This window comes from Sciurus carolinensis, chromosome 2, assembly GCF_902686445.1.
Source record: "Sciurus carolinensis chromosome 2, mSciCar1.2, whole genome shotgun sequence".
In the NCBI taxonomy this organism is placed as follows: domain Eukaryota; kingdom Metazoa; phylum Chordata; class Mammalia; order Rodentia; family Sciuridae; genus Sciurus; species Sciurus carolinensis.
In genome coordinates this window covers 25,483,519-25,500,924 of record NC_062214.1, presented here as the reverse complement: position 1 = coordinate 25,500,924, position 17,406 = coordinate 25,483,519, and the positions used below count along the sequence as shown (strand labels likewise).

The 17,406-nt window shown below is 50.0% G+C and overlaps 2 protein-coding genes across 3 annotated transcripts in view; both read left to right on the top strand.

Moving 5' to 3' along the window:
* Hm13 (histocompatibility minor 13) overlaps positions 1–17,406 on the top strand; it is a 43,914-nt gene that overhangs the window by 16,901 nt on the left and 9,607 nt on the right. For both annotated transcript variants that reach the window (XM_047537311.1, XM_047537314.1), the window contains exons 4-9: positions 4,546–4,637; positions 7,439–7,524; positions 7,607–7,732; positions 8,470–8,527; positions 11,643–11,726; positions 15,855–15,891. In XM_047537311.1, the coding sequence (XP_047393267.1) occupies positions 4,546–4,637; positions 7,439–7,524; positions 7,607–7,732; positions 8,470–8,527; positions 11,643–11,726; positions 15,855–15,891 (483 nt within the window). The remainder of the gene's footprint in view (positions 1–4,545; positions 4,638–7,438; positions 7,525–7,606; positions 7,733–8,469; positions 8,528–11,642; positions 11,727–15,854; positions 15,892–17,406) is intronic.
* On the top strand, positions 5,128–7,432 carry Mcts2 (MCTS family member 2). Its single transcript, XM_047537308.1, has one exon. It carries the CDS (start codon positions 5,935–5,937, stop codon positions 6,478–6,480), a length of 546 nt encoding a protein of 181 aa, XP_047393264.1. The 5' UTR covers positions 5,128–5,934; the 3' UTR covers positions 6,481–7,432.

The following is a 17,406-nucleotide window of genomic DNA, read 5'->3' as shown; positions in this document are numbered from 1 at the left end:
TGGCGCAAACCAGGAAAAGTTCTCAGAAGCAAGGAAGTCAACTTGGACTCAGCTTTGAAGGGTAGGAGGACTGGAAGAGGTGCCGAAAGAGGCCAGGCCAGGAGCCCGAAGGTCCATGGACTTTGAAAGATCACTGTCAGGATGTTCCCAGAGTCGCCAAGAGAAGGAGCAGGGTCTGCCTCTGAACACCAGGCTGAGCATGGCCTGATTTCTGTGGGCATGCTGATGGGACAGTGGCAGTCAGAACATGGGCTCCAGAGGCACCCTGGGACCAAGGCCTGGCTTTGCCAGCTTTGTAATTTTCTTAAGTTATTCAAGTCTCTGAGCATCAGTTTTTCCACCTATAAAATAGAGAGACTACCAGACTCTCCTCACAGGTGCAGGGAGGATCAGAGTGACCACTGTGTGCAGCTTGCCCCAGACCCAGTGCCAGGCACTTGGGGTACAGAGAAGCTGGCCCAGGGTTACATAGCTGGGACTTCAGCTCTGGTCTTAAGGCTGAAGTCAGTGTTGTCTTTGCCTACACTGATCTTTACCCCAAAAACTGATATTCTAGTCAGCTTGGGAGAGCTCTGGTCCTATTCTTCATTCTGAAAAACCACGGTCCAGAGAACCTAGCAAGAGTGTCAGGACAGACCTGTAGTCGTGATGAACCTGGGGAAGGGGGTGGGAAGCAGTCATTCCAGGCACAGGGTCCCCTTCTTTCCCACTCTGTGAGGACTCTCCCCAAAAGTCTAGCTCACCCCACCCCCCAGCCCAACTGCCACCACACAGAGGGGAATCCAATATATTTTGAAAGCCACTGTTAGACCATGTGCTGAGGGATTATTTCACTTTATCTCAGCAGTCCTGCAAGAAAGGTCATTACTCTATCCAACTGCCCAAGCAGAGTGTTTGGAAACTTTATCATTTTGATACCAAAGACTCTTTTTTTCATTTAGAACAAAAACAGAGATATTGTCCCATATTTCTTATAGATTAGCCAATTGTCTCTTTATAACCAATTCACTATTGTAGTGATGGATATTGTCAACAGAAAAACCAAAAGAGTTAGGTGTGGTGGCATATGCCCATAATCCCAGTTACTTGGGATGCTGAGGCAGGAGGATTACATACAAGTTTGAGGTCAGCCTCAGCAACTTAGCAAAATTTAAAATAGGAAGGGCTGGGGTATAGCTCAGTGGTAGAGTGCTTATCTAGCATGCATAAGGCCCTGGGTTCAATTCCCAGCACTGCTAAAAAGAAAACCATCAGCTTTGCTAAAACTGCATGTAGTAAAATTTGTTAATGATCAGGAACCAACAGAGGAATTGTTTTCTTAATAAAACTTAGAGCAACAAAATTTGACCTGGGAAAATTAGATGTTGTAAAAAATATTGGATGTCTATGGGTAGAAGGGTGCTTAACATTCAGGGTCAGAACTGTCCACTAAAAAATCTGATAGGGACCAAAGACTGTCAGATGAATGAAAATGTTATTGTAAACTGTACATGGAAAAGAAATGAATCCAATGAAAATATTTTTGAAAATAATTTTTAATAAAAAGGGGAAATACAATTAATCATATTTTTTAGAGAGTTGATCCAAAGATTCAATTGATTGTTCTTCAATTAAGTTGAATTTTCTTTAAGACCTCCTCAAAGAAAGTCACAGTATTAGAATTTCAACGAGCTGTTTGTATCTACAAACTTAGAGTCAGACCTTCCTCAGGACTCACATAAGGTGCAAAAGTTCAAGACAGGGAAATGGAGCTCAGAGGGGTGTGTGACCACCAGGATTTGCAGCTGGTAAGGACAGAGTTAGGTTCTGAGCCCCAGTCTGACTCCAGAGCCAGTGTTCTTAACAGTTTGGGCAACAGTGAGGGGAAGGGAGCCTTAGGGAGGGTGGACCTATGGTGTGCTGAGGGTTGACAAAGGAGAGGTCTGCGGAAAGGCTCTGAGAAGCTGAGCCCCAAGCCAGGGCAGCCCAGGCTGTGCTTCCCTCAGGATCTCTCCACCCATCTCAAGCCTCCGAGAACAAACCACAGCTCCCCATATTGGGGAAAGGCGGGGACCACAGCCTACCTTCAGCCTTCTACAGTCAGCAAAACTCAAGCCCTAGCCAAATCCCAGGCATTCCTGGCCAGGGGAACTTGGGCTTATTTCTTGTCACCTTTGGACTAAGCTTAATGCCTCACCCAGCTACTCTGGGAAGAGAGAAGGCCCAATCTGCCACCCCAGGGGAAGCAAACCACATCAGCAGTTTCACTAACCCTTACCTTCCACTCCCAGAGAAGGACACCAGGATGTGGTTTCTTAGCAGGAAGCAGTGACCTTTAGGTTTGATGTGAGCCATCAAAGACCAGAAAGCATTTCTGCCTACTACAAAGGTGCATTCAGGGTTGTTCAACAAGCATTTACTGCACACCTCCCAGACACCGTGGCTAGCTGGATGGGTAGAGATGATAATGTGGGGCCCCTATCCTCAAGTTCATAGACTCACACCAGCAAGATCATGTGACTTCCCTCATGTTATGTAGTACTGGGGATTGAACCAGGGACACTACCACTGAACTACATTCCAGCCCTTTTTATTTTGTTTTTTTTATTTTGAGAGACTTGCTAAGTTGCCCAGACCAGTTTCTCAATCCTTTTGTCTCAACCGTGAGAGGCTGGGATTACAGGTATGTGCCACCATGCCCAGCAGCACATCTCTGCTCAGAGTAACAAAGACCTGAATCTGGGCCAGTGGTATTCCTCAGTGGTAAAGCACTTGATTATTGTGAACCCGATCCTGAATTCAATCCCCAGCACCAAAAATAAAAATTAAAAAAAGACATCAGCCTAGAGATTTCTTACTTCTTACTTGAAGTTGAAGCTGCAGATAAGCTAACAGGGTGCCAAGCATTCACTTAATTCTTTTAATAATCCTATGAGAAAGATATTGTAGCATTTCTGATGAGAAAAGAGTTGCACAGAGCAGTTAAGTAACTTTCCCAAGTTTACACTGCTGTCATGCATGAGAACAGAGATTTGAATCTATGAAGTGTGGCTGGCTGCGGCATCCATGTTATTAACCATCATACTCTCCTGGTTGAGAAGTGCAGCACCAAGCTCCCAAAGAAGAGGCCAGCCTGTGGTGAAGGCCTTAGCTCCTCAGGTTACCTCCCTGCCCACATCTGCACACACACCCTGATTGTAGACACAGCCAAAAGTGATTCTGCCAACTGAGATGAAAGTAGCTTCTAGTCTCATCCATCCCAGCTCTGCCTCCCACCCCAAAGCTGTGCTGTGGAAGCCGCTTCCTGACCCCAGGCCCATGCCCACCACATCACTCTTTACAAGGCCTCTCGTCATTCACACCTCAGCTCCGTAGGCTTTGGAGGATCAGCAATTTGACAAGTGGGGAAACTGAGGCCCAGAGATGACTCTTGAACCCACATTCTTCTCTGAGGCACCAAGCTGTTAAAGAGAGCTCCCTTATCCCTTACCACTGTGACCTGGGCATCTCCTGCCTCCCTCAGCTTACTTGTTAGTTGGGATTTGCCTTCCTCATTACCAACTTGATCTGATGTCACATGCTTTCGAGCTGAGGCTCTAGAAGAGTGTGCCAGGACCAAAGCTCACAGTTCCTCAACATGTCTGCTGCAAGACCCAGTGCTGGGCTAAGCCTTTCGATTATCTGCTTTCTATCTTCACACAACCACTTGAGACAGGTGGTATTATGATCCCTACATACAGGTGAGGAGACTGAAGCCCAAGAAGACAGCCACTGAAGTGGGTCTCCCAGGATCACACCGCTGGGGTGTGACAAAGCAGGCTTCAGGGCTGGGCTGCCGGGGCTGGTAGCTGCTCCACAGTATTACCAACCCCAAGACCAGACTGGGCCAAGAGGCCTTTGTATGCTATCTTGCTCTGAAGATAGTACGGAAAACAACATCTGTTCCCTGCCTGGCCGGGAAGTGGGGCACGCTGGGTAATCGTTGAGGCCAGGCTAGTCTTGAGCAAGAGAGGCCTCATGGAAGAAGTGAATATGAGGGTGATCCTGCCCTGGGGGCCATGATTCATCTGGCTGATCAATTCCAGCTGTATTTGTAAAATCTCAGGCCTGTTGCTGGAGAGTAGGATAGCAAATTCTGGAGTGGGGTGGGGTGACTGTCAGGTCATCCGACTTGGTCGGTCTGGAAAGAAGTCCAGGAATGAGCTTCTTGACAAGGGGCTCTCGTGTAGGTGGTGTGTGGGCTAGGCTTGGGAATCCCTGATTCATCCTAAAACTTTCACACACACGTCTTTCTGCCTCAACTTTTCTATTTGTGTGGTGGTAATAAAAGAGGCAGTACAGAAGTCACTAGCAGTTCAGTTTGAATTTCAGCTCAGACCCTGGGCAAGTTACACTCTAAGAGCCTGTGTTTTCCCATCTGTAGAGTGGGAACAGTAACACCTACCTAAAAGGGCAGCTATGAGGGTACCAGGAAATACAGCTTTAAGTGGGTCTTGGTGGGGATTTTTAGAGCCGTGGTTGCCCATGGGGACTCTGTTTGCCGACCTGCTTTGTCTTTCCTTCCAGCCCCTTCATGAATAAGTTTTTTCCAGCCAGCTTCCCAAATCGACAGTATCAGCTGCTCTTCACACAGGGCTCTGGGAAAACAAGGAAGGTCAGTGCTGCCCACTTTCCCCTGTGGTACGTCTTGGGTGTCTTCCCTTCCACTCCCCTTTGTCTCTCCTCCAATATTGGGTTCTTCAGTAGTGTAAGGGATGGAAGAGGCCGGCTGTGGAATCTCACGGCTTAGTTCATTTCCCAGCTCTGCCACCACATAAACCTGGGACTCCTGGTGAACGCCTTACCTCCCTGAGCACTGGGTGTTTTTGGCTTATTTCTTCCCCCTCCATCTGTAAAATGACAATGATAAGTTAGCACCTTCCTCATAGGCACAATTATTAGGACTGGAAGTAAATGATGAGTGGAAATCACACTACCTCGCACACATAAGCACTCAGTAAAAGCTGACTATCAGTGACCATTTTTATAGTGTTTATTTTTAGTGTGATTCTGGCCACCTAAAATTTTGGAAAAAGGGGTTCCACAGCTTTTTTTTTTTTTTTTTTTTTTTTTTAATGAAAACTATGGGGATATTAGGAGAGGCTGGGATTAACAGGTTATTTACAGCCTGGGTTCAAATACACTAGCAAAATCATCAAAGGCTTGACCAAACGGAACGGAAGTGCACGCATGCGCGCGCATGCGTACACGCTCTCACAAAAGTCTAAGCTTACAGAAGGTATCGCTGTTAACTAGTGCCTAGCGCATTCTGCTTTGTCCCTAGAAAGCAGCGATGTTGTATGATTCCTTTCTGCATCTCTAGGGCATCTGTGCCACACAGATGATTGTTGGGGTTTTAAAAGCTAAGCTTGCAACATAGAGTCTACAGTGTCCCAAGCCCCATCTTGTCTCAAGCTCTGCCATACTCAGTGGTAATCCCCCGGCCCAGGATGTCTACCATCCCTACTCACTGCAGCCACAGGGAAGGAGAGGCATCCCTGTCATGGGCCCATTTAGCTACAGGGGGCAGCCGGAAAAGGTGACAGGAGCGGATCAGTCCAGTGTCCAGTTAGGAAGCGACAGGCGTGCCCCTGAAGTCTTCCGTCCACCTGACTGACTGGCATCATCTCTCCTTCCTGCCCACGCCCCGCCCTTTCCGCTGCCCCCACCGGAGAGGAGTCAGTAGTGGGAAGAACATCCGGGCAAGCGCTGACGTGGGGTTCAGAGCGGCGGAAGCAGTCCATTTCATGGGGCCGTAAAGCACTGCTGACTGGCCCGTCTTCCGGTTAGCGACAACGGCCGCGACCGTCCGCAACCAGCCTTCCTGGAGCACGGAGATCGTCGGACCTTGGCCGAGTCTCATTTTTTTCCCGTTGCTGCCCACCCCAGTCGACACCCCTTCCTTCATCTTGGATCATGTTCAAGAAATTTGACGAAAAGGAAAATGTGTCCAACTGCATCCAGTTGAAAACTTCAGTTATTAAGGGCATTAAGAACCAACTGATAGAGCAATTTCCAGGTATTGAGCCATGGCTTAATCAAATCATGCCTAAGAAAGATCCCGTCAAAATAGTCCGATGCCATGAGCATATGGAAATCCTTACGGTAAATGGAGAGTTACTGTTTTTCAGACAAAGAAAAGGGCCTTTTTATCCAACCTTAAGATTACTTCACAAATACCCTTTCATCCTGCCACACCAGCAGGTTGATAAAGGAGCCATCAAATTTGTGCTCAGTGGCGCAAATATCATGTGCCCAGGTTTAACTTCTTCTGGCGCGAAGCTTTACCCCGCTGCGGAAGATACGATTGTTGCAGTCATGGCAGAAGGAAAACAGCACGCCCTGTGTGTCGGGGTCATGAAGATGTCTGCAGAAGATATCGAGAAAGTCAACAAAGGAATCGGCATTGAAAATATCCATTATTTAAATGATGGGCTGTGGCACATGAAGACGTATAAATGAGCCTTAGAAGGAATGCACTTGTGCTAAATTATGGATATTGTGTCGTATCTGTGTTTGTGTCTGTGTGTGACAGCATGATGACAATGCCTCTGTGGTTATGCTGAATAAATTCAACAGATGCCTCAAAAACAAAAAAACTAGGGTGCTCTTACCACAGAGGAGAAAACAGAAATTGGGGGACACGCAGCAGTCTGCTGCACTTGAATCTGGAAGGAGTGACTGCACCCTGTGACCCTGGGCAACCTCCACCACCTCTCTGGGCTTCCTCATTAGGAAGCTTGGAAGCCATTGAGAATGGGTCTGACATCAGGATGTCTACCCGGGGGCTCCCCAGGAGAGCAGCGACAGGGACTCCCTCCTGCCTTTTCTGCAGGCCTCTATCTCTTACCTTCTTCTTCCTCTGCTAGTGAACTAGGGCTGCCAATAACCTTGATTCCTTTGGTAGCAAAGTAGAAAGATTCCAAAATGAACTAGGACCTTGCTAAAGGCCTGAGCTCAGTGACAGCTGGCATTGATTGAGTACCTGCTGTGTGCCCCGCACTGTGCTGAGGACATTGTAAGGACAGACTCACTCCCACAGCAGCCCTATGAGGGAGGTGCTGTTGCCATTTTTACAGATGAAGCTCAGAGAGGGAACTGCTTTCCCTAGGGTCACCTAGCTACCAGTGGCAGAGCCTGTGCATTCAGCACCAAGGACCACTTCCCACTGAATCCATATCAAACCAGTATTCTCTCTGGGTATCTTTTCCCTTCTCTAGAAAATTAGGGGGATTAGGGGAAACTCCAAGGAGCTCTCCCCGTCATAATACTCTTACCAGTCTGGGGCAACCACGGCTGAGCCCCTGGGCCTGTGGGCCTCTAACAGTGCCCACAGTCAAGCCCTCCTCTGTCCAGGGGCTGAAAGGTGGGAGGGGCAGCCCCGCCCTGGGGAGTGGACTTACCTGGCCTCTCTGCCCAGAAATCATCAATTATGAGTTTGACACTAAGGACCTGGTGTGCCTGGGCCTGAGCAGCATCGTTGGTGTCTGGTACCTGCTGCGGAAGGTAAGTAGCTAGGCTTGAGCAGAAGGGGAGGCTGGGGTGATCAGGGGCACAGCGAGCTGGCCTCACCCCTTCCTTTCCCCAGCACTGGATTGCCAACAACCTTTTTGGCCTGGCCTTCTCCCTTAATGGGGTGGAACTTCTGCACCTGAACAACGTCAGCACCGGCTGCATCCTGCTGGGTGGACTCTTCATCTATGACGTCTTCTGGGTGAGTCAACCAGGACACCAAGAATGTCCACCTTTATACCTCCCACCTCCCTATTCCTCTGCCTCTCTGGCCCAAGTGGTAGTTGTCTGATGGAAGTCAGTACCCCAGAGCAGGTCCTCTCTGGGCCCATCTGTGATGCAGTCAACAGGCGCAGTCTGCCCCTTACCAAGAGCACACTCAGTGCTTAGGGCCTTCCACTCCGACTCACATCTTCCTCTTGGGGGCCCTAGCAGGAGTATAACTTAATCCCACATCTCTGTAACAAGAGTTGAGGAGAAGGGTGGTACAATGTTGGAGAATGGGCCCATCAAGGTCCCTGACCTGGAGGACAATCTGTGCTCTGGCTGCACGCCAGCCCTGGCTTCTAGACCTACACACTCACTCTGTGAGGCACCACTGAGGGACTAAGGTCAACCTGGCTCAGACACCCTTTCCTGGCCCCAGATGGTCACTTCTCCCCTGCTTTTGGTAGCACCCAAGGTTGTTATCTCAGAAGGGACAGAACCCTGAACAGACAGGCTGCCTGGCTTGGGCAGACACCTTTGAAGTTCCTCTTTGTTGCTCAGAACCAGTAGGTAGCCACCTCGCTCAACTTCAGATCTGCTCTGGAGTCCCTGCCAGCCCCCTGTCCCACTCCCCACACATCTCAGGCAACAGCACATCCAGAAGTCCAGAGACAGCTGTTCTTTCCCACCTAGCCCCTCAATTCCCTTCAGACACTTCTCTTCTCCTTCCAGGTATTTGGCACCAACGTTATGGTGACTGTGGCCAAGTCGTTTGAGGCACCAATAAAATGTAAGTGATCAACCCCACAATGGGGAACACCCTCTGCCTTCCCCAGTTGGCTTATGGTCCCTGTTTTGGTCACTACTTCTCCCTTATCTCCTCCTCACATCCCTTTTCCACCTCCAAGATCTCATGGGTCTCTCCCACCTGGTTTCCTTCTCTTCATGGATTCTTTGGCTGTGTCCATGAGCAGCTGCTTTCTGCCCAGGCCCTGACCTTGGGCTGTTTGGTAGTGGTGCAGTGTGGTGGAAAATTAGCAGAAAGGGGATCAAGGTGTCCAAACAGCCTGTTGTGGGGCATGCAGGGGCTTTCCAGAATAGGAGACCTCTGTGCTAAGACCTGAGAACCGTGTTGTCTGTCCCACATCTTACCCAGCCTTGGTTTTGTTTTTCAGTATAGCCATTTTTCATAAGTATTTAAGAATCGAGCTACAGGGGTTCGACTGGGCTGGTAGCCCCATGATAGAGCACTTGCGAAGCATGCACGGTACCCTGGATTTAATCCCCAGCATGGCAAAAAAGAGAGGGGAGTCCCAACTATTGGCATCCCTAAAAAAGGGGACAGTTTGGTTATACTACAGCAAGCCCAAGGGTACGAAGTGTCAGGGATGGGTTAATGACCTCAGTGGAGTCACCAAGAGCCAGGGTTACTTTGGTTCTCCCATCCCACCATTCTCCATTCATCCACCTGTCACTTGGCTCATCCATTTGTGGTCCCTAGGTCAGATGATATTCCTAGCATTGACTTCTCACACAGCCAAGTCCAGAGGCACAAAGGAGAAGCTGTGTCTCATCAGGAAGGTGTTTCTCTCCAAACACCCACTGCAGCCTCCTTCATGTTCACTGACCAATATTGGGACTTGGACAGACCCAAGTCCAAATTGTGCATCAGAAAGGGGGATGGAAAAAGCATGACTAGCTTGAAGCCTCAGCCCTAGACTAACCACAAATCAGCCTCCAGGGTCCCGAGACTCTGAAAGGGCCAGAACCAGTCAGACATGATAGCAAGGACGGAGGGATAGCATTGGACAGGTGGTCAGCAGGCCCCAGGCCTGGTTCGCTGTCCTCTCCAAGACCAGGGGGCAGAGCATGACTTGGCTTCCTCCAGAACCAAGTCTATAAGGGGAGGGAGGGCTGTTCTCTAGAGAAAGGACACAGATACTGGGCAAGCCAAATGACATTCATGCCCCACAAGCCATGATGGGTGAACCCAGGGGTGTGGGAGCCCAGCAATCCCAGCCGGGATGTGAGGAGCAGCTTTCCTGGGTCATGAAGGATAAATGCTCATTTACCAAGTGTGCAAGGGCAGCATGGGTGTTTGAGAAGAGTGCCTTGCTTCAGCAAAGCGCTAGAGGCAGGAAAATGTATGGGAGACCTGGGAGCAAAGAACCACAGAGGCACAGAGGAAGTGTGGCTGAGTTCAGCAGAGCAGGGGGGAAGGGGCTGGAAAGAGGGAGACAGGCCAGATTTGGAGAAGCCAGGATGCCATGCCTAAGAACTTGACACTGCCCATTAGGCAGTGAACGAGCCATTGTAAGGCTCTGAACACAGAAATGATGCTTTCATGTTTAGTTTCTGGTACTTAGAATCTGATTTTTTAGATTGGGGAGATCTATTGTCTTGAGGTTTTGTTTGTTTTTGCAGTGCTGGGGATCAAACCCAGGGACACCCTACCACTGAGCTACATCCAAAGCCCTTTTTATTTTTTTATTTTGAGACAGGGTCTTGCTAAGTTTCCCAAACTGGCCTTAAACCTAACCATCCTCCTGCTTTAGCCTCCTCCTGAGTAGCTGGAATCATAAGCATGTACCACTGCACCTGGCCTGGATCTTGTGTTCGTGTAGCGAAGCTCCGGAGCTGAATGATTACAAGCACACGCTAGCCAGGCACAGGAGTGCGTGTAGCACCAGCTACTCCAGAGGCTGAAGCGTGAGAGTCGCTTTAGCTCAGGCATTCAGGGCCAGTATAAACAACACCGCGAGACCTCATCTTCAACAAGCACACTGGCTGGGCTTGAGTCCCGTCTTTGCCACTTGCTGCCTCTCCAAGTCCTGGCTTCCAAATCTGTAAAATGGAGACAGTAGTTGCCACCACTCCGGCCTGGGAGAGTCAGATGAGGAAGTCTGCAAATCATGGTGCACTTTACATTCAAGGAGAGAGACAGAGACAGGCAGGGCAGCTCTGTGTGCATTCAGGAAGTGCATGCTTAGCCAGAGCCCTGAGGGCCCCTCTTTTGCCCAGAGCTGAGTCGTGTAAACACCCCTAGACACAAAGGCAGGCAGGAATTCTGGAAACAAATTGTCCTTGTTGGCATAGCATACACCACACTCAAAGCCCCACACAGGGTCAGGGCTGGCGTGGAGTAGCAGTCAGTACTGTGTGTGCAAGCCGGCTAATCCTCAGTGCCACCCGTGGGAAGGCTTCCGCTGGCATATCGAGTCCGCAAGTGAGGAAGCCAGGGCAGTTGAGTGACCCATGCAGTGAGACAGCGGGTCGGGAGACAGTCCACGGCCCACATAGAACCGCTTCCCCACTCACAGACCCAGTGATGAAACCCAGATACAGCTGCTACTTGCTGTCCCTGGACACAGGGAGGCATTTCTCTGATCGGTATTTATCCAAAACCACTGCAGCAGGATTCTGAATAAAGAACTTTAAGCAAGGAATTTGCAGTGGTGTGGCCTTTTCTCCCTTGGCACATAAAGAGCCCTTAGCCCAGGCTCACACTGCTTCAGAACAAGGACCACCATCTGTCCACACTCCTGTTGTCAGTTGGAAAACCTTTGCATGTCTGAACTGTGTGGCTCTTTTATCTTGTACATACTGGACTTTAGGATCCATCCCATTGAGCCAAAGGATTCTAAAACTGTGAAAAGGCATTGAAATAGTGTGGCATGTGAGTTATAGGGCAATAAAGGCATTAAAGCTTCAGCCTAGGTGACCCCAGGTTTCTTCCCACTCTAACCAGCTGTGTTTCCAGATGGAGACATTGCCGGCAGGCCTGTGATCATCAGCCCCCTGCCCCCAAGAAACAGATGTTGTGTTTCGTACCGTGGGGGTGGGGGCTGGGAGTCTCAGTAAGCTGGGCTCCAGCCAACTCCTCCCATCCCTCTCTCTCCCTGCAGTGGTGTTTCCCCAGGATCTGCTGGAGAAGGGCCTCGAAGCAGACAACTTTGCTATGCTGGGACTCGGAGATATCGTCATTCCAGGTGAGTGCTGGGGTATGACTGTGGTGCATGGGGTAGAGAAAGTATTTTCTAGAACAAGGAGGAGTACTGTGAAACAGACGGCCTTACTCTCTGGGAAAGGGCACAAGAGAAAAGTCAGCCCAGGGTTTGGTGAAGATTCCACCTCAGTGCACGTTTGTGGAACGTGGGTCATGTGCCAGGCCCTGCGCAGAGCCCTGGCAGATAACAGCAAGCAAGACTCTCCTTACGGAGGGCAGACACAGTGGGGCACACCTGAAATCCAGAACTCCAGAGGCTCAGGCAGGAGGATCACAAGTTTGATGCCAGCCTCAGCAACTGAGCAAGACCCTAAGCAACCCTGTCACAAAATACAAAATGAAAAGGACTAGGGACATGGCTCAGTGGTAGTAAAGCACCTCTCAGTTCGATCCCCAGTACAAAAAAAAGGAAAGAAAGAAAGAAAAAGAAAAATGCTATCCCCACGGAGCCCTGGTCCAGTTACATCTAACTCAAGAACTACCAAAATAAGACTGGGGAGGTAGCTTAATGGTAGAGCACCTTCCTAGCATGCAAAACCCCTTGGGTTCAGTCCCAGTTCAGTACTGCCCCCCAAAAATAATAAATGTACAATGTTAAGACTAAGATACACTTTGGGAAAAAACCCATCCTGAGAGTCTTAAAGGAACCTGACACCTCTCCTGCATACGTATCCCAGTGTTTCCAAGGATGACAGATGTCCTAGAGCTGCCAAGTGCCCTTGCTCCCCCTCCCCTGAACTGAGAGGCCTCAGAGAGTACCCACCTCGCGTGGAGATGTAGGCCTGTGTACTCTGATGCACAGACTAGCCTTTGAGCCCTCTCTCTCGCTCTCTCTCTGCCTGTGGGTGCTCGTCAGTGTGCCCGTGGATGTGGCCCAGGGGCCCGTCCACAGTTGCACACACGGACATACATCCCTCACATTGTCAGCTTGCCTCACCAGCATCCCAAATTCCCAGTCCAAAGACTTAGGACAGAGCTGCGCTTCCATTCGGGACTCTGAAGGCTTGGATGCCACTATACAGACCTGGACTAAGTGAACACTGGTGGCCGTATTTGTTCCCCTAGTATCAGGTTCAGAACTGAAGAGGGTTGGAAGTCAGAGGGTTAGAAGCCCGCTAAAAAGAAGATGACAGAACAGTTCCCACAGTAGGAAGTAATAGCACATAATTACCTAGGATGTTGTGGGTGCTTCTGTTTGTGATTCTTTTATCTCGTGGCAGGTGTGGGTGAAGCAGAGGCTTGCCCTGTTTCACCAGTGAGGAAACACACTCAGAAGTGAAGGGACTGTTAGAAATTAACATGCTTGTAAGCCAAATTCAAAAGGTCAAGGATCATGTTTTCTCTTGTATATGGAAGCTAGAGAGGATAAAGGAAAAGAAAGGTGGGGATTCTTATGAAAAGCAATGGAAGACCTTTAGAGGAAGAGGAAGAGGGCCAGGGGAGGGTGAGGGGAAATACTGGGAACAATATTGACCAAATTGTGTTGTTATGTCCTGTGCATGTACAATTATGTAACAATGAGTCTCACTGTTATGTGTAATTATAACGCACCAGCCGGGTGTGGCGGTGCACACTATGATCCCAGCAGCACTCTGGAGGCTGAGGCAGGAGGATCATGAGTTCAGAGCCAGCCTGAGCAACTTAGTGAGGCCTGAAGCAACTCAGAAAGACCCTGTCTCTAAATAAAATACAAAAAAGAGCTGGGGACGTGGCTCAGTGGTTAAGCACCCCAGGGTTTAATCCCCGGAACCAAAAAAATAGATAAAATAAAATTATAATACACCAGAAAAGAAAAAAAGGCTACACTGTTGGGACTGTACTTTTGATGGTAATAACAATAACTAGAGAACAGTCATGACAACTGCCAGTTGTCAAGCACCTGCTGTGCACCAGGCACTGAGGCAGGTGCTGTCTGTATGTCGTCTTTACTGCTCCTGGCAGCCCTGTGAGGAAGAGGGTTCCATTTTAAAGATAAGAAAACAAGTTCAGAGTTGGTTCCCCTGCCTCCAGCCTTGGGGGTCCAAGGGCATGGACTGGAACTTGGGTATTTCAGTAATTCTCAGGGCTGTGAGGCAGGGTGACTGCTTCCCCAGGAACCAGGAGAAAGCCTTGCAGTGAGGCATTTGGCTCACCAGGCGATGGCCTGTCACAGGCACCCCCACAGACTTCCCCAGTGTCCTTTTTGGTCACAGTTCTGGGCTTCCAGCAGGCACAGGATATCTGCATGTCTGCCCCTCCCATTTCTATATATATCCACAAATCTGTCAGCAGCCACAATAAATGTAAGTCGATCACGCCCTCACAGAGCCCCAGCAGAGCCTTGTCACGGGGACATGATGGACTGTTAAGAATGAAAGTTCCACTCTCTGTGGAACACGCCTGCACGCCCAGTGACTCAGGAGGCAGAGGCAGAACTGCAAATTCAAGGCCTGCCTCAACAAATAAGCAATGCCCTAAGAAATTTTGTAAGACCCTGTCTGAAGAATTTTTTTTTTTTTAAATTTAAAGGGCTGGGGATGTAGCTCAGTGGTAAAGCACTCATGGGTTCAAACCCCAGTACCAAAAATCCTAGCAGTGGGACCCTCAGTTAGATAGAAGACGTTTATAGAATTCAGCCACCAGAGGGCGCAGAGTCTTGCCTCTTCCTTTTCAGAAAGGCAGCGTTGGTCTCACTGCCCACCACCTCCCTACTCAGAGGCTTCACTGAGGAGTAACTCATTTCCCTCTTTCTTTTGTTTACTTATTTATTGATACTACGGATTGAACCCATGGGGGCTTAACTACTGAACCATACCGCCAACCCTTTTTATTTTTTTATTTTATTTTATTTTGAAACAATCTCACTAAGTTGCTTAGGAACTTAGTATGTTAGAGAGGCTGGCCTCAAACTTTTGATCCTCCTGCCTCAGCCTCCCAAGTCACTGGAATGATATGATTCAGCTCATTTTCCTCTTTTAAAGTAAACTTATAGGACTGAGGATTAGTAGCTCCGTGTGGAGCACTTGCCTAGCATGCACAAGGCCTGGGTTCAAATCCCCAGCACTGCAAAACACACACACACATACACACACACACACACAAAGTCATGGTTGTTACTTGGTGCTTCTGATTATCTTGAGAACTTACCCTCAGCTAAATGAGCCTCCACCTCTGCCCTATATGGTCCTGAAGACCAGCGAGGGAGGCATACAGATGCCGTGGTGTGCGCAACGTGAAGGCTGGAGCGGATGACTGTGTCTCAGGACTTACAGGCTTCTGGGGTGGGGGCTTGGCTTTGAACAGAGTAGCTAACTCTCCTCTCCTGAGCTCCTACAGAGCCTCCTGGTGGTCTGCTTCCTGCTCCTGCTGTCCCCCTCCAGCCAGGCAGCTGCACAAGGACTCTTTTTCAAAATCTGTTAAGGGACTGGGGATATAGCTCAGTTGATAGAGTGTTTGCCTCGCAAGCACAAGGTCCTGGGTTCAATCCCCAGGACCGCAAAAAAAACAACAAAAAAAAAATCTGTTTAGATTATTCTCCTTCCTATGACTCTTTCAGTGTGTCTCCAGCTCAGGATGTAGACCCAGCTCATCCCCATAGCGCCTGGAGCCTTGCCTGACTGGCCCAGCCCTGCATCCGCTGCTCCGGGCTGCAGCCTTCCTGGCCTTCAGCCCCTACCCGCTCCCCTGCAAGGCCCACCTTCATCCCCCTCTTCCACCAGCAGCACCTTCCCTGACCAGGAAGCAGCCCTTCGCAGTTAGAAGCCTCCCTGGTTTTGTCACTATTAGGGCCTGTTTCCCCTACTCCTTTGGCTGAGCTCTGAGAGCGTAGTGTCCGTTGCCCGTAGTGCCCGGTGCTTAGTAGGTAGTGAGCAGACACTAGAACAGGACCCAGTGTGACGGCACTGTGCTGTGAGATGCCCAGCCGATTACTCCCAGGCCGGAGCAGAGTGCCAGGTCTCCTTACTCTCCGAGGTTGGAAATGGAAGTTCCCCGGCACCTGCAGCACCGGCCACACCCTTGACCCCCAGTAACTGCTCCTGATGGGGAACCGCAGGTTGGGGGCCAGGCCCTGTCCCGTGATCGCTCTCGACCCTCCGTCCTGCTCCCCTCTGACCCTGGCTTTCTCCCGCAGGGATCTTCATCGCCTTGCTGCTGCGTTTTGACATCAGGTAAGCGCGGGAGGGCCTGCTGTGGACTAGGGTTCTCCCAGGATTCTCCAGCGGCTTTCCGGAGCCCAGAGGAGGGACCTGAGGGGACCAGACCCTCCACCCCCACAGCAACCAGGGCAGTTCTGATTTCTTCTACATTCCAAAGTTGTAAGCATGTCAAGAGCCCACGGCCAAAAGTTATTTTGTTTTTGTTTTTTGTTTTTTTTTTTAGTTGAGAACCATAAGCCAAGAGATTTAACCCTAAAAAGGTCCTGGTGGTACTTGTAGTGCTTTCTCTCTGTGTACCCTTGGCAAGTGGCCTGGCCTTTGTGAGCCTCGGGTTTCTTATCCTTAAGTTAGTGATAAACGAGTTCCAACCTTAAGTTACCCTGCTGATGAAGAGAGGGTGCTCGGCACAGACTGACCTCGGTGGCTTGGGGGAGGTCAGCTGTGGTCATCATCATTGTCCTCATCCTCATTTATCAGCCTGGGATCAGGTCACCATGTCCCGGGTCCTGGAGCTGTCCCCTGCCCTTTCCTTATGGAGATTCGTTTCAGCCTCACGTAGAAAGTGAACACCAGGGCTAGGTGAGTGGCACAGGCCTGTGGTTCTAGCAATTCAGGAGGCCAGGGCAGGAGGACTGCAATGAAGGCCAGCCTCAGCAACTTAGTGAGACCCTTTCTCAACATGAAAAGGGCTAGGAATGCAGCTCAATGGTAGAGCACCCCGGGTTCCATCTAGTACCAAGAAAAAATAGAACCCAAGGGAGAAAAGGGGGCCAACCTGGGTCACCAGTTAGAACAAAAGGTGGTGTGGGAGTGACAGCACCTGGGCAGCTGGGCCTCCTGCCAGCGCGGGTGCACCGACTCGCCATTGCACGCTCAGTCCTCCCAGCCAGGGCTTGCTGCGTGTGCACTCAACTTGGAGGCGGTTTGTGAATTTTTCTTAATCTCCTCACACCCTGTAATTGCAAAACAGTGCAAATGACAATCTCAGTGCCAGCATCATTGAGATTCTGTTCGGGGGCGAGGCACAGTAGCGCATGCCTATAATCCCAGCAGCTCTGGATTGTGAGTTCAAAGCCAGGCTCAGCAACTTATCAAGGCCCTAAGCAACTCAGCAGGACCCTGTCTTAGAATAAAAAGTAAAGGGCTGGGGACGTGGCTCAGTGGTTAAGCACAACCCCAGTACCAAAAAATAAAGGAGATTCAGCTTGGGGACTCGGAGTGTAGCTTGGTAGCAGAGCACCTGCCTGCCGTGGCTCCTTCCCCAGCACCACAAAAGAAATATCCAGTTTTCACAGGAAACAGCTGTTCTCCACGCCCAGACCGGGAGTGCCGGGTTTTGTGTAGTGCCAGTGGGCCTCCCAAACACACAGCTTCTGGCCAGTGTGTGAGTAGAGGTGCGTGTGGACCAGCCAGTCCTCCTCCTGCTGTCCTGAGTTAGCACAAAGAGAAACCCACAAGGGCTGGGGAGACAGCTCAGCTGGTAGAGTAATTGCCTTGCAAACACAAGGCCCTGAGTTCGATCCCCAG

What these genes read in the sequence shown, in the direction of transcription:
- Mcts2 (XM_047537308.1), top strand. Translation starts at nt 5,935, where the DNA reads ATGTTCAAGAAATTTGACGAAAAGGAAAATGTGTCCAACTGCATCCAG.